This window comes from Lytechinus variegatus, chromosome 2 (genome assembly GCF_018143015.1).
Source record: "Lytechinus variegatus isolate NC3 chromosome 2, Lvar_3.0, whole genome shotgun sequence".
NCBI classification, from domain to species: Eukaryota; Metazoa; Echinodermata; class Echinoidea; order Temnopleuroida; family Toxopneustidae; genus Lytechinus; species Lytechinus variegatus.
The window spans coordinates 5,936,136-5,960,702 of record NC_054741.1 but is presented as its reverse complement, the minus strand read 5'-3'; the positions used below and the strand labels follow the sequence as shown (position 1 = coordinate 5,960,702).

General features: G+C 36.2%; 1 protein-coding gene across 2 annotated transcripts in view; it reads right to left on the bottom strand.

The window, feature by feature from the left end:
* Window positions 1-428: 428 nt before the first annotated feature.
* The window catches only part of LOC121407151 (Y+L amino acid transporter 2-like), a 45,655-nt gene continuing 21,516 nt past the window's right edge, over window positions 429-24,567 (bottom strand). For both annotated transcript variants that reach the window (XM_041598093.1, XM_041598092.1), the window contains exons 2-10: window positions 19,587-19,712; window positions 13,214-13,310; window positions 12,606-12,650; window positions 10,324-10,447; window positions 9,783-9,886; window positions 9,298-9,394; window positions 5,167-5,316; window positions 3,820-3,997; window positions 429-3,311 (exon numbers count right to left, since the gene is read on the bottom strand). In XM_041598093.1, coding sequence (XP_041454027.1) covers window positions 3,250-3,311; window positions 3,820-3,997; window positions 5,167-5,316; window positions 9,298-9,394; window positions 9,783-9,886; window positions 10,324-10,447; window positions 12,606-12,650; window positions 13,214-13,310; window positions 19,587-19,712 — 983 coding nt within the window. In that variant the 3' untranslated portion in view covers window positions 429-3,249. The remainder of the gene's footprint in view (window positions 3,312-3,819; window positions 3,998-5,166; window positions 5,317-9,297; window positions 9,395-9,782; window positions 9,887-10,323; window positions 10,448-12,605; window positions 12,651-13,213; window positions 13,311-19,586; window positions 19,713-24,567) is intronic.

Below are 24,567 nucleotides of genomic sequence, written 5' to 3'. Positions count from 1 at the left end.
TATATATATATTTCACACATACACAGCACTTCTACTACATATATTTTTTTCAGTTACACTTCGTAATTCCGAAACACGTATATTGCCTATACCTCGATGTTTGTTAATCCGAAAACGTAAAAGGGTTCGTTAATCCGAACGTTTGTGGCATTATTCCGAAGGTTCGATAATCCGAAAACGAAATAAGGTTCGATGTTCCGTTAATCCGAAAACGAAATAAGGTTTGTTGTTCCAAAGGTTCGTTGCTCCGAAAACAAAATAAGAATTGTTGGTCCGAATACGAACCTCACTTCGTTTTTGGACTAACGAACCTTCGGAATTACGAACCTTCGGAAAAACAACCTTCGGAATAACGAACCTTCGAAATATCCGAACCTTCAAAATAACGAAGCTTAGGAATTACGAATGTATGCGCTTTTTTTTCTAAGTACTAGTCTATTTAACAGCAATGGTGTTCATACCAGCCTGGGCCCTGTTTCAAAGAGCTTAGCAATTGGTCATGGGGGTGATATCTATGATTGATTGCATTGATTATTGTGTATCATCACTCATAAAAACTCTGCCCCACAATCAATATCTAAGTTTCATGTCATTGGGCTGTGGCAAAAACTGACATCAATCTTAAAAATGTACTGGGGTACATGTAGCTTCAGCAAATGCTATTCATTCAAATCTTTGCCTTCTGATGACTTGGAATTTTGGTTTCTAAATCAAAGTCTGTGTTTCATCAAAATGATGTCATTTCTAATCCATGCTTGCTTGTAATTTCTGTCATCATCTTACATGAGATAGTTTGAGTTTCACAAATAGAAGTTTTGTAACTGCTCTGTTTAGCTCCTCCTTGCCTTATTTGGTCATGTCATAATCTCGAGAGATTCGAGTCCTACATATGGACGTATACTATAGAGACTTCCATAGCTCTCGTCTGACATAAACAATTATATTGACTTCTCATGAAAGATAAAGACAAAGTTAAACCAATGCAAAGTTCATGCTGACATTCACAATCTTTTTGTTCTGCTCCAAATGTGCACATGGGCAATCATACAGTGTGATGTTAAAATCACATTGGGTAAAAAAATCTATCCTAGTCTTCCAATAAATAGCTCCTTTTCCAACATTACGGAGCAATCATTTCATTCACTAGACCAGAAAAATGACCGAAGATTATTTTCTCAAATCTATTAGACAGCAGAAAATCTTTAAACTAATAGTTTATTTACATTAGCAGAATAAATAAATTGGAATGATAGAATCACATATTACTCACAGATGGTACTATCATCTGATATTTACAAGTATGTAACATTTATATCAAACTTTTAGCTTGAAATCAAAATTTAAAGTACAAATTATCTCAGTCATTTTTTTTGCAAAGCTTTTGGAAGACTAGTGAATAACTTGAAATAAAAATAAAATATCACCATTTCAAAACAAGTCTTCAAGTCTCTCTGTGTATGATGTGAATAAAGATTCATTTTTTTGTACAAGCAAGAAATATTTTAACAAAATAAACTACATAATACATATATACATAGTTAGTCATTCCTCAACAGACAACACAGCCAGTAGCTAGCATAATAATTCTAGAAGCATTTTTTTTCCTTTTATTTTTCATCCCTGGAAAAAAATGGATGATATGATGTCTAATATCATTCACAGCAAATGTGATATTAGCCGATTGCTTTCCATTTATTTCTTCTCAAAGTTGATAGACTTTGCAGGTAATGGTTGTATTCGTTTTCCCACTGAAATATTGCAACTATGCCACTTTCTTAATTCTCTGTCTACTTTTTTTTCCAAGTTGTTTTTTTAATCATTTTTAATTTTTTTCCCCTTTTTTCATGTTGGGCGAAGGAGGGGGGGGGGGGGTGAGGATAGGTGCTGTCTAAAAGAGGCAACATTAGGGCCGTCTGCACCAGCCTGAGATTTCAAATTAGCGCAATATTTCTGATCCAGCAAATCATCCCGATCTGAACAATTTCGAGATTATTATTAATTTCAGACGCAATTATTAGGATAGTTAACTGGATTTATCTCCAAATTGCAACCCCCAGTAAACTTAGTAGGATTATTTGCAAAATAGCACACTTTTTATGAATTTCCCCGCTAATTTGCAGGTGCAGATGCCCTCTGGATTATTTGATCACGGCGTCACACCATAATGCATCGATGCCTCGTTCGAGCACAAATTGCTCTTCTTGCCCGTGGAGACAGGGTTTTCTTGAATCTCGAGATTAATCACAAAGAGGGCCGATCAGGCTAAATCCTCAAGATTGAGCAAACTCTGGCTGGTGCAGCACCGCCTATTTTTTTGTGTGAGTGTGCTAATTATTGACGATTCAGTTCATCATAATTAATGATCCTACACATGTAAATATTGTCCCAGAATATTTACATGTGTCGTTCAGCTTTCTAATAAAAATATAAACTGCAGCAGAACCACACATGACATTTTATATATTTTGAGCTTGTTGTTGCGAAAGCAAGGAGTTTGACGATACAAATCCTAGGTTTAAATGTCAAAGAAACTCTATCCCGACTGTTCACACAATTACAGGCAATCATGGGTGTTTAGTACAATGTTTATTCGGTACAATTTAACTGGAAATGATCAATAAATCAATGCACAACTTTTGTGGTAACATGAATTGTAAAGTTGGATCTGGCTTCATTAGGTATGAGAAAATCATTGCAAGAAAGCCAATGTTCCCTGATCATGGTGCAATTGGAAAACCACTATTGGTGAACATTGCCTGCTGGGAATCGATGATCGGCACAGGATAATTGACACTTCACATTGGTAAGGGCCTGTCAACTCATTCCTAGTTGTCCTTACTAGTTGTCCTTGTGAAGAAATTAGTGAACATGTCCTGTTCGGAATTGATGATTGACACGGGATGATTTGAGACTTTGCGTTGATTAGGGCCTTTCGACTATGTTGAATCTTGAATCAGTGAACACCTCCCACTGGCAAAACACAGGATGAACAAGCCTTTTGGTGGTTACAGACTTTACCTGATCTTTCCCGGATTGCCCTTGCAAAGACAATGGTGAACACACGATGTGATTGGAAAAATGGCATGGAATGAGTTTAACTTTACCACGAACTGCGTGTATTCCAATGACGTCATCATTCAAATTCCTTTCCTTTATGATAAAATGAGTTGGATGAAACCAATGCAGGGTGCTACAGGCTCATTGGTAAACTAAGATTTGATGATGAAGTTACTACGGGGGAACCAAACCTCATGCTTCTTTCTCCTCACTGACAACTACAAACAACTTCTGCACAAGATGTGTGATACTCTCTGCAAAAGAAAGATAAAAAACGTTCATATCAAAACATTGCTAAACCAAATGGGCCAAAAAAGCAGTAAAGAAGTATCGCTTCATAGAATACTGGATTTTGATTGGCTGTTGGGTATGGCATGATGCTCAACATCCAATCAAATGTCAGTACTCCATGAAGAGTTAATAGCAAAGTTACTAATATGGTAGGTTTATGCAAAGCAGTGGCGCACCATGAACCAGAGGAGACAAAGCATTGGACGGGCACAGCATTGTGAACAATGCTGTGCCCCTCCAATCAATTGTCTCCTCCAGGTCACGGTGCGCCACTGATGCAAAGGGCCACTGGAATCTAGTCTAAAGGCAAGTTACACTTTTGTCACAGAACATGATTTCTGGAATAGTTTTTGTTGCAAAAGCGAGGGGATTTGTTTTTTTTTTGTAATGGATAATACAGTGGCGAATGGGGTTTGCTGCATGGGTTATTTCTGAGAATGCACTAGAGCAATGTTTGCCCAATATACTTACGATTAATCTTCATGATGAAGGCTGGTTTCTTCTTATACCAAATGCAGAGGAAATAAACTGGGAAACCCGTCAGGGTGATTGCAATACCAATCAGGGTGTCCATAGGTGCTGCCACTGTTCCCATGACAACCAAGAAGATACATGCTAACACAAATGTGATTGGGAGCAGGATATTGAACTGAAAAAAAAATAATTAAAATCAAGAGACTGAACATGGTTCCAATATATATATAATGATAAAGAACTTAATAAAAAAAATATAAAAAGCCTCAAATTAGATTAATTGAATTTTTCTAACTTTTTCTGACACAGGTACAAGGTGGTTTCTTACAATTGGAACCCCTCAACACAAAACATATAAATTGATCATACAGTTGATTTTAAGTTTGTACAATTGATTACAAATTATGTCACACATGCAATTAATTGTCAATATCAGCCATAAAATAAATTTTTATGCTATGGGTTTCAAGTCCATCTTGATGGAGTTTATCAATATATATCAAAACATTGCTTCTGAGCCAATAAAATACCAGGAATTTCAAAGAATGTGTTGATGAGTAACAATGCATAATAAACAGATGACGACCTTGATAACAGATAACTTTCATAAAGGTGCCAAAGGGATCACTTTGTGAAGAAACATGTCAGTGTGCTCTCGACAACTGGTGCACACTTCTAATCTCTTAGCATTTTATTGGCTGAAATCAAATTTGTCATTAAAAACCACCAACAAATCACTTCCTCCTGGAAGCTCTCAAAGGGAGTGTTTCACAAAGATTGAAGTATGACTTAGAGTCACACTTAAATGCCTACACGTACGTGTGATATGCAACGCGCAATCTTATTGATCAATACGCAGTAGTTTGCATACTCTTGGCATGATCTGCCCAATACGGTCATGCCTTTCACAATGCATGCAACTAGGTATTTAATTGCAACTCTGAAGTCATACTTAAATCTTTGTGAAACACCCCCCCCCCCAGGAATTATTTCCAAGTACATTACTCAGTTGCTGAAAACAAGGTTACTTGTTATTATGACTAAAATAGTAGCATGTTAATGAACAAGTACAGAAATAATTTTTTTTTGCCTTTTAATTCCACCACTGCAGTTCATTTAAAAAAAATTCCCTTTCCTTTTCATGTTATTGTATTGTGCTAATTGATCTAGATAATTTGCTTAAATACTCGACAGGGAGTGAAGGATGTGCATTCAATGTATGTAGGCAAACTGATTGAATCTGATGACCATGTTGTTAAAATTTGTAAGCACTCAGTGCCTATCTGGACTATCAATATCATCAATATTTTTATCATACTTATTATAATTACCCATAAAACATACCTTTATAGGTCTTTCTAGATTAGGTTGTGTAATCCGGAGATAGATAAGACCCGCTACAGCAGCTCCGATTGATAACCAGGTCATAAAACTGAAGTAGTTGATTAGTGAATCGATGGTAGGCACAAATACATACAGGATAGACATAAGACACTGGTCAAGTAAGAGAAAGAGAGAAATAATGATGATAAGTTAATATAAACTAAAAAATAAATCAACTCACATCATATCAATCTAGCATTTTCATTTGTGTGCTAAATAATAGGAAAGTCTCTGCCTATGGTAATAAAACATAAAATGATATATCTATGCACTTCTTTCAGTTCAGAGAAATATCAGACATTGCAATACAAGTGGAATGCCACTGGCAATCTCAACTACATTTAGCGACTAATAATATAGCAGCAGCGCTGACTTAAAAAACAACTTTTCAGAAAAAAAATACCATTCATTTGATGATAAATGCAAAGTCCGTTAACCCTAAATGACCTTTGACTTTGATCTGATACTTACACGAATTGACTGGTGATACTTGATAACTGATCTCCGAAGTTTCATGCAAGACATAAAATTTCCTTTCAAAAAATATGCTAAGTTCATTGACCTAAAATGACCTTCGACCTTGGTCATGTGACTTGAAACTCGCACAGGATGTTCAGTGATACTTGAGTTTTATGAACTAGACCATTACACTTTCAGATTTATGATGGTAATTCAACAAATACCCCCAACATGGTCAAAGTTAATTGACTTTAAATAACCTTTGACCTTCATCTAAAACCTAAACTTCGCACAAGATGTTCAGTGACTTGATTACTCTTGTGTCCAAGTCTTATGAATCAGATCCATAAACTTTCAAAGTTATAATTCAACAAATATCCCCAACTTGGTCAAAGTTCATTGACCCTAAATGACCTTTGATCATTGTCATGTGACTTGAAACTAGGGCAGGATGTTTAGTAATACTTGATTACCCTTATGGCCAAGTTTCATGAACTAGGTCCATATTCTAATTTCAAATACTTAAACCTAGGTTAAAAATTTGTTAATTCCCCCAACATGGTCTAAGTTCAGTGACCCTAAATGACCTTTGACCTTGGTCATGTGACCTGAAACGCAGGTAGGATGTTCAGTAATACTTGATTAACCTTATGTACAAGTTTCATGAACTTTGTCCATATACTATCTAAGTTATGTTGTCATTTAAAAAACTTAACCTTCGATTAAGATTTGATGTTGACGCCGCCGCCGTCGAAAAAGCGTCGCCTGTAGTCTCACTCTGCAATGCAGGTGAGACAAAAATGAAAACATTTTTAGTCAGACAGAAATTGCATATTAGGCATTCACCATTATAGTACAACTTCCAACTTTTATCTTATCACAATATTCAAACAATATTTGCGAATATTGCTTCGATTGCATTCTCTAGCCCAATCAACTTTCACACCTATTTGTTTTGGGTTTTTTTTTCAATCAAACATTTACAGAAGCAAAACATTTTTTTTTCCTTTTTTACTAAAATCTGAATATGTAAATTAAAGTGAATTGAAATATATTCTTAAGACATGAAACGAAAGTTCAATAAAGGGTACAAGCGATGTTTTTTAAGTCTTCGAGAAGGTATTAATTGTCATCCCCCCCCCCCCCCCCCCCCCGACTTGACAAGGTGGCTGACCTGTGCGACCCTTTATCAGACAGCGCAAGTAATCTTCCTAAAATCGAACGTGTCAAATGATTTTACCGAGCAAGCAAATATTCCCCAATCAATCTCTCACGGACTGAGGGGTATTTGTTGTAAAAACAAATATTTAATGATATGAGTTAAAGGCATCTCATAATACCAGAAGCGGGAAATAAATCCGTGGATGTCATAATAAAGGAGGGGATGAAACCTTTAAGCGCGTTGGTCTCGTCTGATCGCCAGCATTTTCTCTCCGGCATTCCCACGTAAACCCGGTCAAAATCATTGCAGCGACCATTTTCGTCCGTGATCTTTATTCATCGCGCGTCTTTTAAGTTTTGGTAAACTAACACAATCGATGATTCCGAGTTATCTTCGGAAAAAAATCGTGCTGAAGCAGCGATGACCGCCCTTTACTACGCAAACTGCGATCAATGTACTGGCGTCCGCATCAGCCAGTATAAACAATTTACAAGGGGATTAAAAACACACAAGCCCTTAAGGTCCTTTCAGATTTATGTATAATTCCTTCCACAAGGTGTATTGAAAAAACAATTTTATTCTTTGATATCCCCTGTCCCAACATGCGGGTTAAATCGCAACGTGATCTTCAGCAATCACGAAATATAATATCAACACCCAATCTAATTAGAGAATTCAGAGCGCTACTTAATGGCACCGATTAGAATAAAAAGAACATAAAGAACGTAAATTAAGTTTTGAGAGGAGCTCATTGCCGAAGATATCACTTTGAATTTTTTAATATATCAAAAATCGAAAGGGACTGTGAACCTAGAACCATTATATATCATGGCCCAAAAGAAATAAATAATCAACAAAATTATCAAGAATTCAAATTTTGTACATCTAGCTGCTTTATCAAGGGGACGGCATCTAACTTATATGTTGAAACAATCGTAGAATTTTAAAAGACAAGTGAAATAACAATTTTGAGATACAAATACAACTCAAAGTCAATGACAAATTAACCACTGTAAACTAACACTTGTGTACATGTATATCAGCATTTCTCACACTCCAAACATTTGTTATTTCGTCAAAACAAAAGACTATAGGCTATAAACTTGACGTAGATTTCGTAAATCTAAATGTGAGTTAAACGTCCCAAACGCTTCCACATTGCACAATATCAAGTATCGTTTAAATTGATGATATAGCAATGAAATGACACGACAGCTGGCGCTCTGATATAAACCACCACACAGCCACCACCTACGCAGGCTCGGCGGCGAGGGCAGAAATACCGATCTTCATTTGTATGAAAATAAATCACATCGTAAAGAAACGATAATAGGCATGCAGGCATGAAATTAATGGATCAAATAACATATTCACTGTTTCCAATAAATTATGGGCAACATATAGCTGACTTTCTGGACAGAAAAAAAAAACATTTGATGTATGTTCATATCAAAGATAGAGGTATAGAATTTTATATTAATAGATAGTTCGGTGGAATAAATTATTTTGTCTCATAAACGTTACGCATCCTGATGACGCTGGTAGTACATCTGGAAAGACTGTACTACGATCATCCGGAATCACCAGACTTGTCATGGCTATGAAAAGTACATAATTGAATATATGGCAACGGATCGGGCAGGATCGGAGGAAATAAATTTCTTCCACTACCACTAACCCGAACAGGACAGTTCGCTTCGTGCGCATTGTGGTAACGATGCGAGAACGTAAAGAAATGAGAGTACGTAATTATAAGCGACATGACACACAATGAATCGTGGGGATGAGTGTAATAATGTTAAAAAAAAAAACAATTTCAAATTTCGAAGAGCGTAAACGGCATGGCGAGCAGTCGTATGATGATCGCTATCAAGTTTTTTTTCTAGATGCACTAACAACGGCCTGTGGACATAATTAAAGGGGCCATACCGATCGTCCTACGATTTGGCACAACCACAGTGCGGGCAGGACCGGGGACTTCTCAGGAACAGTAATTTTCAAGTTGAGCGGGGGCTTAATTAAGTCCAAGTGCCGCTGTTAGTACGTTTAGAAAGACATGTTGCGTTCATCCTAGACTTAGCGCCGTGCCGTTTGGGCTCTTCCAACTCTCTCCATGATTAAAAACAAAAATGGGCGTTTTCTGATCAGGAAGAACGGACTGAAATAATGAGCATATTCAAAATTTCACGTCGATCACGCCGACCTGCATAAATACCCCCCCCCCCGTCCCCACAACGTTGTTGCTACACTGCTTCCGAATTCAACCGATTCCTATCCCGCCCTCTGCCGATCTTATAATCGGGAAGGATCGATCAAACATCCGTTCCACTTCAAAATTTTATTCCAAAGCTGGTAAAAAAATCCACTCACGCAACGTAAATCTGCATTTTTTTTTTAATCAGTCTTTGAGTAATTGCGATACTTAAAACTCTGAACGGAAGAGTTTTTAAATAACAACAAAAAATATTTACCGTGAATACAAGTGAAGGCATTGGAGTTTTTCGGCTAACTTGAATCATAGCTAACCATTCAGGAAGTTGACCTTCACGAGCACCAACGAAAAACAACCTATATAGGCAAAGAAAAAAAGTCAGGATTTATAAAGAGGAAATCGTTTTTTTTTTTATCAAGACAGCATATTCTATCCTATAATATTAAGCAAGATATAGATAACGCTACACCACTTAATCCTACACCACCCGAAGTGAAATACACACAAAAAAGTATACATTTTTTTCTGTAAAGCCTTATATAAATGTTCAACTTGAAAACTTAAGCACCCATAAATAAAAATTACTGAAAACAACTGTATAACGCCACAAATATATAACAAGTGTAACAAATTGAACGGTTAAATCTGGACAGTAACATCTGAACAAACCCGATTCTGAAACGGATGTAAAATAACGCAATCGATTTAGCAGGTGTAACTGCGGCATAACGATATAGAACTTACCGAGACAACGACAGGAAGCCACCATTGACACCACCAAACGTTGACATGGCAACAGAGACTGGCATTATCCAGGCCATTCGACCAAACACCTTCTGACCAAACGTCTGCAAATGATATTGACATTTAATAAGAAAAAACTTAACACATTTTCACCTGCCAATATAATAATGATTAGGGATAAATATACAAATTACTCGCGATTTGGAGAGCGAAAATAAACCGGGAAATTATGTATCCATTTCCTTCTTTGAATCTGATGCTGGAAGTAGGCTATATGAAGTACTTCTTTGAGTTTTGTGGAGCAAATATAGACGCATGAAAAAAAAGATGTAAGCCCTCTTTATTACCTTCTTTTAATCAAAGAGGAAAGAAAAATAACGTGAACTTAAACATTCACAATTGCCTACCAATATGTAAAAATTACAGGGCATTGCGTATCCGAATTTTAAAATCAATAATTTTGAAGAGAGTAAAAAAATCCGGATGAAATCAGACATACAATATACAAAGATAACATGAACTTAAAAGAAAAAAATCATACCACTGCAACAGCGTTTGATGCTCGCAATTCCTCTGGAGATAGAACAGCGAAGTAGGCGACGTTTGCCAATACATAAATTACGGTGACCATCGGTAAAGAAATCATTATTCCACGTGGAAGATTTCTGAATTAAAAACAATCAAAGAACCAAATACATGTAGAAATACTTTAAGCACAATTTCATAAATTACGATTTACTTATTCGAGTTGATGGGGGGGTGTGAAATATTGTATGTGACGCATATGTCAGGGGGCCATTTCATAAGCTGTTCGTAATTTAAGAGCGACTTTAAAAACGACTAGTGATTCTTTCTTGTGGTAAATTATACTCACCATTTAATGTTCATTGGTGATTATTTAAGGCGCAAGAAAGGTTTACCAGTCGTTCTTAAAGTCACTCCTAACTTACAAGCAGCTTAATAAAACACCCACCGGACTCGCCGCATGCTGTTATGTGACCTGGCAACACAAGCACTGTGCAGTGCTTAAAGGTCAAGTCCACCACAGGAAAATGTTGATTTGAATAGAGAAAAATCAAACTAGCATAACGCTGAAAATTTCATCAAATTCGGATGTAACATAAAGTTAATGACATTTCAAAGTTTCGCCTATATATTTAAAAAACAGTGATATGCACAACTCAGTGGCACAAATGAGACAGTCGATGATGTCCCTCACTCAATATTTCTTTTGTTTTTTACAAATTTGACAATATGGACCAACTTGACTAAACCATATAGTATTAAGCAATGCTAATTCCATATGTTCAGGGAGGAATTATTGTTGTTTCACTTGACAATGAGGAGAAAATTAGAATATTTAATAATTCATGTAATAAAATACAAAAGAAATAGTGAGTGGATGATGTCATCAGTCTCCTCATTAGCATACCGACCAGGATGTGCATATAACTGTTTTCTGAAATTAAGCGAAACTTTAAAATGTCATAACCTTCTTATTTTACATTCGATTTTGATGAAATTTTCAGTGTTATATTTGTTGGATTTTTCTCTTTTTATTCAAATCAACTTTTTGTTGGGGTGGACTTGTCCTTTAAAATGGAACCTTAATGGAATTCGTATACAATGGCACACTTCCTCTATGTCGATCGAGGCTCATGGTGAAAGAGCTACGGGGTGGACGGTCTTATATATTTCCATGCATTTTACGCAAGAGGGGGTTATTAAAGGTGACGCTGAAATTGGAGTATGTCATTATAAATTAATTTTAAACAATCACGGTCTACTCTCACGACTCCGATATTATGGAGCACAGTAAACAAAACAAACCTTCTTCACAAAAAAAGAAAAAAATATGTTAAGATGCCCCCTTCAGTTCTGCAGAATTATTACACAGAACAAAACAATATATCAAATAAAATATTTTTTCCGTTTTGTGACAGGCCATGCAAATCAAATTTCGGTCGCCTTTGTTCTTTCTTCTTCCTGTTGGGGGTACTTGCAATGTTATCACATTCATGATAATGTCATTAATTTAGTGTTTTCGCTGTGGAGTTTGATAAATATATTAAACCATACATACCCTCTAGACACAGGTGAGAATGGCGCAATCCATAATATACATGTATATTTGTTATAAATCTTTTTGAAGACTACCGGTATTTAAATCCTAAAATTTAGTATAAGCCGAATCCTCAGGTAATTTATGATAAGAGCTTTTCAAATTGAGCGTACTTGACTTCTATGATACAATTCATCATGCTGAGATGTAGTACACGCATCTAAATTGTGTATGTTTCTTTGCGACAAACCAAGATAATAGGGTTACACAATGAAATTTGGAACAGCCAACATTTTTGTACCCAACAAAAAGTTTGGCGACAAAAAAATTCATAGGTTTTCGTTCACACTGCAAGATATATATATTCTAATTTAACGTTTCGTTTCGTTTGTTTGTTTTTTTGAGGGGGGGGAGGGGTGGATGAGAGGTATGACTTCCAGCAAACATCACAAAAAAAATCGCGATTCGCCCAGTGGATCTGCACCCAATGTGATTGAGGACTGTCTTGTATATACCCCCCCCCCCCGGTCGTGACGAAAATCTCCACAAATTAATACACCTGCACAGAAAAATTGTACAGGTATCATCAAAACTTGACATACATGTACCCGGCATAAATTCACATGATAGATTACATAATATTCGCATTTTATTTTTCTGTTTTTACACCCAATACACACAAACATAGCATCAAACAAACTAATGATCATCATTCCAATTCTAACCCTATTCATATAAAAGTTTCAGAAAAAAATAATTACTTTGTTGGTTCTTTGATTTCCTCCGTCAAATAGTTCAAGTAATTCCTGGAGAGAGAGAGAGAGAAGAAAGAGGATACACAGTTACACACTGAATTATGAATATCATCATCTCCATCTGATTGAACATGGAAGGAATATTCCAAATTTTCATTTCATTTCATGAAGATACTTCCTTTTAACATGTTTTTTTTAAGTATTTTAATTTACAAATGGAGAAGATAAAGATATGTATCGCCTAAAGAGTTGATATTAAATAGTTTTACGGACGATATGAGCACATATATAGCGAATAGTGCCGTCGTCGCAATAATACAATTTAAAGAGTAATATTTTAAATCCCTCCCCCCCCCAAAAAAAAAAAGAAGCAAGCTGCAATTCAGCAACAGGTTTTTATTTGTGCGTTTTTATGCCCGTCATTAATACCTCATTTTGTTTTGACGTTTAAATCATGATCAAATGTCAAAACAATATTACTTTGTTTTCATCTGACAAACATGGCCATTTATCACATGATCTATGACCAAACACATGATATTTTAATGACGGTGATGAATAAAATAAACTGGCTTCAACCATCATACTTAAAAAAATCATCTTGGATTGCTTACCAAGCAGCATAAGCGAAGAGACCACTGTAGAATGCCAGGGCAATGCTCTCGCCATTCTTACTTCCTTCGAAAGGTTGCTGGAAGTTCTCGGTGTTTCCTGGAAAATTTAAAATCAAATAGCATTGTTTTCAATCATTATGGGTAAGGATCTAATGCACTTGAAAGTATGTTGATTATCATTTTATTTCCGTCTTAATCCACTTATTATTCACACAAGTTATGTGCTGGATGTGTATCCCGCTTGCGCAGTCATAAGCTATATTCTTTATTATCGTGCGAATTATATGGATGACATAATTCTTAATCATACGCAAGCTCATTTATAAAGATAAGCTGCGGTATTCAAAGAAATGAAATGAATTAAATTCTATTAATAAACAATTAATAGAGATTTAAAAAATGAATGTAACGACTGTTTAATGAAGACTAGGTAAGAAAAAACGAAGGGGCACCCTGTCTGGCGCGACAAGTTACATTCCAAGCCAAAATATAAGCTGATGAACAGATGTCTAGAAAATTGAGTTCACCATTACTTCATTGGCTGAAACCCAAATTAAAGAGAGAATCTGAGATTAAAAATAAAACAAAACTATAACAAAACGGATAGGAAAGCGAATCATAGCATCGGAAGCGGGGGGGGGGGCGCCGGGGACCTGCCCCCCCCCCCTAAATTCGAGGTGGGGGGACGCCCCCCCCCCCTAAAATTTAGGTTGATGACTTTTTTTCAAATTTTTCAAGTGTGTCCATCCCAAAATTTCTGGTGGACCCCCCCCCCCTAAAATTTTTGGCTTCCGCCGCAAATGAAGCGAATTACTAAAGTTATTAGCAAATCAGCACAGCTCAAAATAGTTTGTCAAAAATATGTTGACACGAAATATATTCCAACGAAATTAAGACGTACCCGGCCATTTTGCAGTGTCGAACTTTCTTTATTCAGACCAGACACAAAATATCAAAAGAAAGTCAAACTTGAACTAAGCCGTTGTTAGCGCTGCTTAAAAAAAAGAGCACAGTTCCTATTTAATCACTGAAAGTACGTGGTTCTATTATTCTAGATTTCGAGTTTACAAGTGGCGTAATCGGTGAAAAAAATAATAAGAGGGTCAGATATGGCGGATGAACATCTCTAAAACTACGGTGTTAACCGGTGTACATAGAGGACCACACCAGTTATTTTACACCGGTGTTAAATTGGTGGTGTTAGTTTTACACCTATGGGTGTTATTACAACACCTTTTGTTGTTACATTTACACTGTTTGGTGTTTAATCTCTAGGGTGTAATTTTAACACTCAGATTGTGGTCCTCTATCAACACCAATTGGTGTCAGTTTTAACACCGCAGTTTTTACAGTGTATATCAGCGAGCAAAATATATTGGGATAGATTTGTTTATATAATAACAGTTTACTCTGTCCTTTCCCTTTTTTTTCTTGGCCGTTATACCTTTTTTTTGGAGGGGGGGTGTACGGCCCCCACCCCCCCCCCCCCCGTGCGCCAGTGTTTTCAACAATATGATATGGATCGCTAACGTCCATTCAATTTCAGTCACATAAAAATCAACACCTAAGGCTAAAACTCATTCAATTTTCAGTCATTAAAAAAGAATATTCATGAAGATTGAATTGACAAAAATATGCAGCACAACCTGCATGAATATCGAAAATGTACAATAGTATACTCATCATGGATCCTACTAGGTATACTCATGGATCCTACCAAAACGTGTCGACGTCATGATAATTCCCTCAACGCCAAACAAAATACAAAACAAGAATAGATGAAAGGTGAGGCATATGAGCACAGATAAAGATAACCTGTGTTGGATATCCTCTTGCTCTCCACGATAGAGTATCCAATGATCGTGACATCTTGTGACTATATCTACCCTATCCTAGGCTAGATCACCAACTCCTATTACCCCTTCATGGGAGCCACTCCCAATCTACGCATATCGTGTAGTCAAACCAGATTCATATTAAAACAAGTTATTTTTTATATTTGATGCAAAGTCTTGCAATCACATTCATTCATTCATTCGGATCCTACTTGGTATACTCATGGATCCATACTAGATCGTGTCGACGTCATGATAGTTCCCTCAACGCCAAACAAAATACAAAACAAGAATAGATGAAAGGTGATGAGCACAGATAAAGATAACCTGTGTTGGTATATCGTCTTGCTCTCTATATGTTCGAGTCTCCAATGATCATGACATCATGTGATTATCTACCCCATCCTAGGCTAGATCACCAACCCCTTCATGGGAGCCACTCCCTATCTACGCATATCGTGTAGTCAAACTAGATTGATATTAAAAACAAGTTTTATATTTGATGCAAAATTTTGCAATCATTATCATGGTATGTAAAATATAGATCTCCATACATTAATGGGTCGATTCTGCACATAAAGCTCGCTGCCATGTCTTGCAGGATGTCACGAACAGCCCGAGTTTGGCTAACATAGCACGTCTGTGTTACTATTGTATCGGGAGAACCAGTTGTCAAGCGAAATTTAGAAGCAATTGAGGCTTGCCAGATATAGCAGTAAAAATGTATACAGACGTATGCAGCTTTGGCTGGATGTGATGTTTGACCGAGGGCACATGCCACCTTTCTCTTGATAAGAAAAATAAAATTCGTTTACCCCGTTTGAAGGGTTAACTTTACGCTAAATATTTTTTTTTTGGGGGGGTGGGGAATTTCATTTTTGAAGGATTATAACCGTTAATATTCATTTTCACTGTTTGGCATGTTTATATGTGATATTTGTGGAAATTGCGTCTTTATCGTTTGGAACGGTGTTTTTTTTGGGGGGGCGAGGGGGTCAAACATTCTTAAGAAAAAACCGGCATACCATACTTTTTTTCAACAGCCCCTTGATGTTACCGTAATGCACGAAGAACCTTTCGGCAAGGTAAATTGGTGAACTGGAATATTTTCATGATTGGACGTGTCGTCATGTGATTAAAAAAAAAATCACATTATCATTTTTTGAACCAGTGTAATCACTCTCCTAACGACTCCACATATCCGATATGGTAGCAATCGTCTTCAAGATAAGCCAAATAGGAAACCTACAACGCGTCTTTTTCTATATGATTACCGTTATTAAGAGCAAAGACTTGAATAAAGGCCTAGTAATAAAAAGGTTATTCAAGAATACAAAGGTGAAAAGGGCATCCAGAAAAGGGTTATCGAGTAAAACATACAGTATAGATAGAAAATAAAGCGATAATTTCCACCCTTATAATGGAAAACATAATTCAGGCAATTCAGCAGCAGCCATCCAGTGATTATGTAGGACACCGATTCCTTCTATGTCATACCATGGACCTACTACTCTGACAGAGGTCCATGGTCATACCAAAAGTTCGAACCATGTTTCGATAATTGCTCGTTAATAATATTTCGCCGTTGTTGAAAGGGAACTCTACATGAAATTGAATACAGGACCCTACAGGGCCTACTTCATCAAAAGTGAATGTGAAGTAAGAAAGTTGACATTTCATTCAAATAATGTCTATACATTATTGACATCCACTGCTTAAATCACATAACTTATCATTATCACCATTGATGGGCAGACCTGTTCTCTCTTCTTTTTTCGGGGGGGGGGGGTAGCGAAAATACATCATAACGCTCTAAATCAAAGATTTTCGATTAAAGTTTGAGTGTCATGCTTGTTTTCTAAGTTTTTCGATATTAAATCGCATTCTAATCCATTTGTTACTTCCTGGACTTCCATGGATTTACTACATCTTTCTCTACAGTGTATTTCGTTTTCATTTTTTGCTCAGGATGAAAAATCAAAAGTGACTGAATCAGACCGATCGAACCTTTTGTCATTGAGAATACAGAAACCCGAATCTAAATGATATCCCGCTGTTAAAAATAGTTTTGTTTTGTATAGGTTATACCTGGGCCAAGACCCGGTCAGGGCGCCTGTTATCCTTGGGGGTTCGACTAAACATAACTTTCCCATCGATGTGAAAAAACATCATGTAAAAACAATGGAAACAATCAAACTCGACCACCAATTTGTATATAATAGTATCGCAAACTTGATAAAGTAACTTTATCCATATGCTTTAGGGTTGGTTTACATTTTTCAACTGCATGACATTGAGACAGTAGTAGGCCTGTCATCTTCATTGCGTTGCACGGGTTGCTGGCATGTACTGAAGTGAAAAGTGCACTTGACCTTTATGCGACACATCAAAATATTAAAAAATCAAAGAATATGTGATGACTGGGAATATTTTGAATCAAGCAGGCCTGTAGGGATCTCAGGTTAGAAATATAAAATTACGTGGAGCATGGGACCATAAAATGACAATTTTGAAAATTAAGTTTGACATGGAAACTTCAGAAACTTACAGTTCAACATACGTACATGTCATAGCGTTGAATGTCCCTACACGAACTCATTTTCGAAGAATAAACTTGTACATATAGGGGCGGTGATTGACGGGATGGGGACGGAAATGTGACGTAATGTCTTCTTAACCATAGGGTTTATAAATAGAGTTACTTAGCCCCTAAAAATGTTATACTCTACTTTAATTGTACCCGATTATTTATTTTCTTTCCTACTTCAGTTTTAACATCTAAATGAAATAGAGGGCCCTTTCACGTGGTACCGCCCCTTTTAAAGAGAAATGCCAGTAGTTGCAATAAACACTTATTTCATGAGAAAGTCTGTAAAACCAGGCTTAATTATAGTCAGAATATCATCGAGGATCTAGATCTAGTACAGTTACATAAACTGAACTTTGTGAAATCTTGAAATCTACGCTGAAAAATGTTCACACTGAAGATCACCAACACAGATAGGCACACGTGGGACAGTGTACTATTATTGCTGGAAAAAAGACCCGACGGAAGTGACCGAATCCGCGCTTATTTCTCAGCCATTACACAGTTTCTTCCAGAATCATTTGGCACAGATCTTTTATTCATACAAACAGACACTTGGGTTGTCATTATATTAGATTCTGTAAAAAGTCATTTTGAGATCGTTATACTGGAATTTATAGTTTAAGTGTTGATATTTTTTCCTTAATTCAAAGCATGTACATGTAGGTCTCTCCGTGTGTCATACTGTGACTAGACTAGTTCTGTTTCATCCAGATATGATTGGACATATTTGGATTAGATTACCATTTAAATCCACTCAACATCACAATACGAATTCACTAATGATTTATGATTTATATAATAATCTGATACGAGCACTGTTATTTGATATGGAATCCCGATGTTTCTTTGGTAATGTGCATAAAATTTAATTGCGCGTTTATTATCTCCTGGTATAAATAAAAGCATCGATTACATAATTTCATCTGACGTAATTCCCTATTTGTGTTATCAAATTAATCTTCCAAGTATTTAATTCATACTAATCCAATTGCCAATCAATTCACGAAATTTAACAAACAAAATGATATCGTGGGCACTGAATGTGAAGCGCATGTAACTGTATACAGGTAGGACATGTTCTCTTTTTTTCGGGGGGGGCAGTTGTTTGTTTGTAGGTCAAACACTATAAAATCACTCAAGACGATTATACGCCACCCGGTCACGACGACATGCGTAAAGAAAAATAATCAAACAATTACCATTAACATTGTCATGGCAACAGTTCCCAACACACTCAAATAAAGTATCTTGCACTCCTCATTCCAAGAATATCGCGAGCATCCCCTAGTCGTATTGGGTAAAATGTAAGGAAGTAGTCTGCTCCCAAGACGAATATGTGTGCCACGGCCCATGTGCATTTGGGCAAAAACTAAAGTAGTTCGCTCCGAAATGGGAACGCAGTACCCGAAACATTTAAAGAACAAACATCAAATCCAACGATTGTAAACTGACTACTTCAAACGTTCAATGAATATTTATGAATGTTTCCTGGATTATTGTCAAATCTAGACGGGGTGGGGTTGAACCGAGGAGACAGCATATTCTCTTTTCGGTTGAATTTGGTTTCACCAAACTACAATATAACAAAAAATTAACCATTGTGAAATCGCGTCATTTGATTGGCTGACATCAAGTTCTTATAAACAAGTACAAGGCCAAGTCCAGAAACACGATTTGAAGTCGTTTCAGCTGTAATTATCGAGGGAATTGTTGGATCATGTGAATAGACTCACCTTTGTAAAATACAAAGAAAACCCTACAAATTTTAACAAAATTGCAGGGGTTTGAGAAACGAAAATTATAAGTCAGACGGTCCCACTTACGTTTTCTGCATTTATTACTTCATTATGCAGTTCACTTAAGTCTGATCCTATTTGGTGCCTCAGTGACATGATTTGTATCTGTTTCTTACAAATTTAGTTTATGATAGTAATGTTCAATGTCTTACCCATAAAGATCCAAACAAGACCCGTGCCAATGATGACAATAAGTGCCAAGATTTTAGCCACGGTGAAGACATCCTGTACTCTGGTAGCCCAAGGAACGCTCCAGGAATTCACAAATGTAAGAAGAGCTGTAAGATAAAAATATTTAAAAACATATTGAATACAAACTAATTCTTAGGAAGTGATTTACAGGAATCATATTTATGAATGAATGGAAAAAAAATGAATAAAAAACTTGACAAATTTGGATGGGCAACGCTAGCATACAATGAACCTGTACTGTACACAAAGTTCGTTTTAATTCGTTGCTCATAAAAAAATTAGCCCCTCCTGACAAAGTTTTTCATTTACGACATTAATCATGGTGATTTTAAAACCTCATTTATTTTGAAAATGGGATAAAAATAGACCAATAGCATGACAGCATATAAACATTAACGAACGGATTGTGAAGGTGGTAAGAAAATGAACTTTTGAAATATAGTAATATCGAAGTATTAATACATGAATCTATATATAATGGAAGCAAAAATATCTAATTTTACTAAAGTAAAGTAAAATGGATTCAAAGGTAGAGAGACAAGTTGTCATAAGAGTCATCGTATTATCAACTCCTGTCGACTGAGACTAGTTTCCTTATTTGCATGGATAGTCTCCCGCGTGAAAACATTTCCGGGTGTGCCCCCATACACATAGGTCCATAGAGTTACTTATCCCGTTCAGTGAGTATTCATCCAATATGGGGGGGGGGGTCTTCTTATTTGGCAACCAGTCAAATTGGCTTTTTTCGCAATCATAAATATTACAATATCATTCAAGTTTGTTTTCTCTTCATACACACACACACGCACATATATATATAAATATAAAGATGAAGAAAAAGTAAAATAAATTCAACTGTTTCTTTTTCTATTTCTTTCTCTTTTTTGTTAAGGTACCTATTAAAATTTTAAGTCGATTAAGTGTGTCTCAGAAATTAAAAACAGTGCTTTTACTGAAAATATGCTTAGACTGACAAATACTAGTATGCAAGTAAACCTCGGATGCAGAATGAGGAAACTCACAGCTCCAATCCTACACCCGTACCGGAGTATGGGGATATGTCTGTCCCATCGACGTCAGTGAAGTCTAGATTTTTCCCCAGAGACAAGACGCCTCCTAACTACTTTGGGAGACAAGCCCTTTGGATGGAGTGTGATTTGGGCGTGTCCACTTTTAGTTTCTGATCAAACTGTTATTATCTATATATTAACAAGCAATGGGTATCGATATTTATGTACACGTAAAAGCAATAAAAAAAAACAGGTGAGATAGCTTGAAAGAGACCACAGATTGATAAGTGTCGCTAGACATAGTGTTTTAATAACAAGATAACACTCATTATGCGTCAGAGCACATCACACACGTTCACGTATATGGACAGTCCTACACAGAATATATTGACACTTCATACATATTACATGCAGCCATATTCTAATAATTGAATATATACTTTACGAGTACAGCGTGGACATACTACAATAAACAGAACAAAAGAACCTACTACCACACATGTGACAAACACAAATCGATTTAAGTCACCATCGGTCTGCTTGATCAAAATTTGCAGGAATAACAAATATTTACCATTCACGTGAATTTGAAAAATACTGCCAGTAAAAATATCTCCGAATAATGTACATGTAATAGGCCTATTCAAAATATAGCTTGCGAAGTAAAGGAATTACGGGTTAGTCGACATGTGGGTATAAAGCATGATGATTTTAGGTGATTTTTTTTCTTTTACGTATTCCCCTAATCATCTGTCGTCTTTAATGTTAAGAAATGTATATTGCTTTGTGTTGTCATTTTCCATGAAATCAAATATGAATAAAATCATAGAATGAATTATGATGCTGGTATATCAATAATTCCATAAAATAAATTATGATGCTGGTATGTCAGTAATTCCAAACCGATTTTCATCATCGGTAAAAAAAGGCTTTCATTTTTATTTAAGAAATACAAATAGGCCTATATTTCTCTATTATCATATTAAACGGGTCCTTGGCTGGAATGCATACTGATTTTTGTTAAAAATTAGAATGCCTCAATATACATGTAGTGGACGGCCTGGACGCCATCGTGTTTGTTGCCGTCAAAAGTAAACACGATTTTAATTCGTCTCAATTTGTGGAAGAGATTGTATATTTCCCGCCATACTTTGTAGTCGAACGTCAAGGTTATGATCACGTGATATGCCAGCTCAGAGCCTCCGCCTTTCATCATCAAATAAAAAAATATATTAATCGGCATTTTCCCTTTTGTCTCTTTTCATGTAAACAGCCATGCTAATATCGCATCGTCTGCTCTACAAAATGAGTATATATAAAAACCTTCGTTATTCCCGCCATAATTGAAATTGAACGTCAAGGTTATTGTCATGCAAGCAAGCAGAACTAAGCATCCATATTTCGTCACCTTGAATGTGAAACAATTATTGTCAGTCTTAGTATCTGTTCTTTGCATGCAGAAATTTTATATTCATCAGTGAATACCAGTGGGGCGGATCCAGACTTTTTAATACGTAGGTGGGTAAACGGAATCTATAAAATGGAATAGTAGTACTACCCCTCCCCCCCCCCCCCCTTCTCTGAAAGATATGCGATTGTGAAACGGGTGGACGAATTATAAAGCACACAAATCAAACATGTCCAATACAATTCTATAAAGAGGGAAAAATAGAAAAGCGGGTTGTTACAGCCCGGGTGTTACAGATGACATGATTCACCTCCTGAAAGATTCATTCATTCTGATTTCTCTCATCCCATTTCCCAGTTTCTCTGGATACGCCTATACGTATTTATTTATTCTCCACTCTCCATATATTAATCTCCTCATCAGCAGCTTTTACAGGGCGCCACTTTAAAAGTTAAAATTTTTTCCCCAATAAATTATTTTAAGAGTGATCAGATTTTCGCGCTGCATTTTCAGTTCAAAGATAAAAAAAAAACAATCATTTCTAATGACGGCTTCTCTCACTTCTAACTTCTTAGTTTTTTCTCTCTCCATCTCTACCATTTCCTTTTTTATAATTTCTATTTCCCAAGACTATTCCTCATGGAATAACTTTGATTCACTAGACTGTATGACCACGGGTGACTGGCAGTGTAAGGACGGATTTAAAGCAAAATTAAAACTTGAGCTTAAATCCAAGTCAAATTTGAATGAAACAAAACATCGGGGAGTCACTTTATCAGACAATCTTACTGAATTATACTAATTTAAGGATCTACATAGAACTGTCCGTCAATACGGTACGATAATTAATCAATTTCTCTCGCACATAATTTTTTAGCATGTTTAGTGCATGTAACAAATAACAATCTAAAATTCTAGACCAATATAATTCTGTGAAATTGGTAGCTTGACCTTGGCTTGAATAACTCGGTCGTTTTGATTTCTGCTGGTATAGCAAAACTGTATGACTCCTATTCAGTGAAAAAAAATCCTGTACGCACGAGTCTAGCCTAGACGTCTACAAATAATATGATGCAATTGCCAAAACTCATGCGTGCAGAAAGCGGCCTGTCCAGTATTCGGTTCCATGAACTTGGCGATGAGATTTTATCAGAGGGCGGGTAGTTTCAATTCACAAAAATAATTATGTTCTTCAGACTTCCGCATTGTTCAAATACGATGTAAATTACATGGTTTTGATATAATTATATACTACATGTATATGGTAAAACGTGGCAAGGAAAAAAAGAACGTGATTGTTGTTGAATTAATATGATCAACGTTTGCAAAATCATATTCACTGAGAATGTCTTTATTTGTTTTTTTTTAATATGAAACGAGATCACCAGTCAATATCGATATAATACAGTTGTATTTTACTTTTCATCTTCCTAGAAATTATGATTTGGTTATGAGTAAACTGTGTTTCCCTTCAATACCGTGCCTCGATATAAGCTCTTTAATTATTTAGGTCCTAAAATTTTTGTAATGAAAGAATTCAAAACTGATAAAAAAAATTACAATTCAATTAAAGAAAGGGGCATAGTACTTTCAGGACCATATACAGCCAGTTACAATAATAAAAAAAATGTACACAGTGCAGCACCTGAGGGTTATTTTTCACTGATCAATAAATTTGTATCGATCTCCTGGTAATAATTTCTGCTTGGTGTGAAACACATTTGGCACAAGTACAACACTCATGCTTATAAGCCTGACTTAATTAACGTGAGAGCAATTCATTGTAGGCATAAAAAGTACACTGTAGGTCTATTCTTCGCGACAAAAGAGGGAATTGATATCCATTTTCATGTCCGCTGCATTAAGGACTCTTATTAAATGAAAACACCTTTGAAAATCCAATATTAGTATTTAAGAAATGTTTACCAACCTATCAAATACCATAGACCGACATAATTTTGTAATCCAGTCTGGGGTTCTTGACAATATGAAGGAGTGTCCATAGATAAGATATGGCAACACTTACATGTAGCAAACATGATAACAAGTATGGCAATAACTGTTTAGCGTAAATTTGGAGGGGAAAAACACAGGGAAACATACAAACATACCAAAATTTGAGCCATTTAGTAGGACGAAACAGACAAGCACTTAGTAATCATTTCATTCACAATACACGCAATGAGAAACTGTAAATAAAGTTTTGGTGAAAAGGGGTATGTTGTGGTATACTACATGTACGCTTATACCAGCACCACACGTTTACTACAATTTTTGTACGCTCTTTGTTAAACGCTAGCTAGCTACCAGCGCGGCGCGCCAAATTTCCAAATTTCCCGCCCTTGTGTTTGCATGGATATGACGTGTGATTCGAAATGTAAACACTGCGCCGAGCTTGTAGTTGTCAACGACAAAGAATTCACACATCAAACATGGACACGATACTAAACTCCTGGTAACAATGGAGGTTCTTTCAACATATTGTTATAGCTAAACGTATTGGGGAGAGATTCCAGAGAAGAA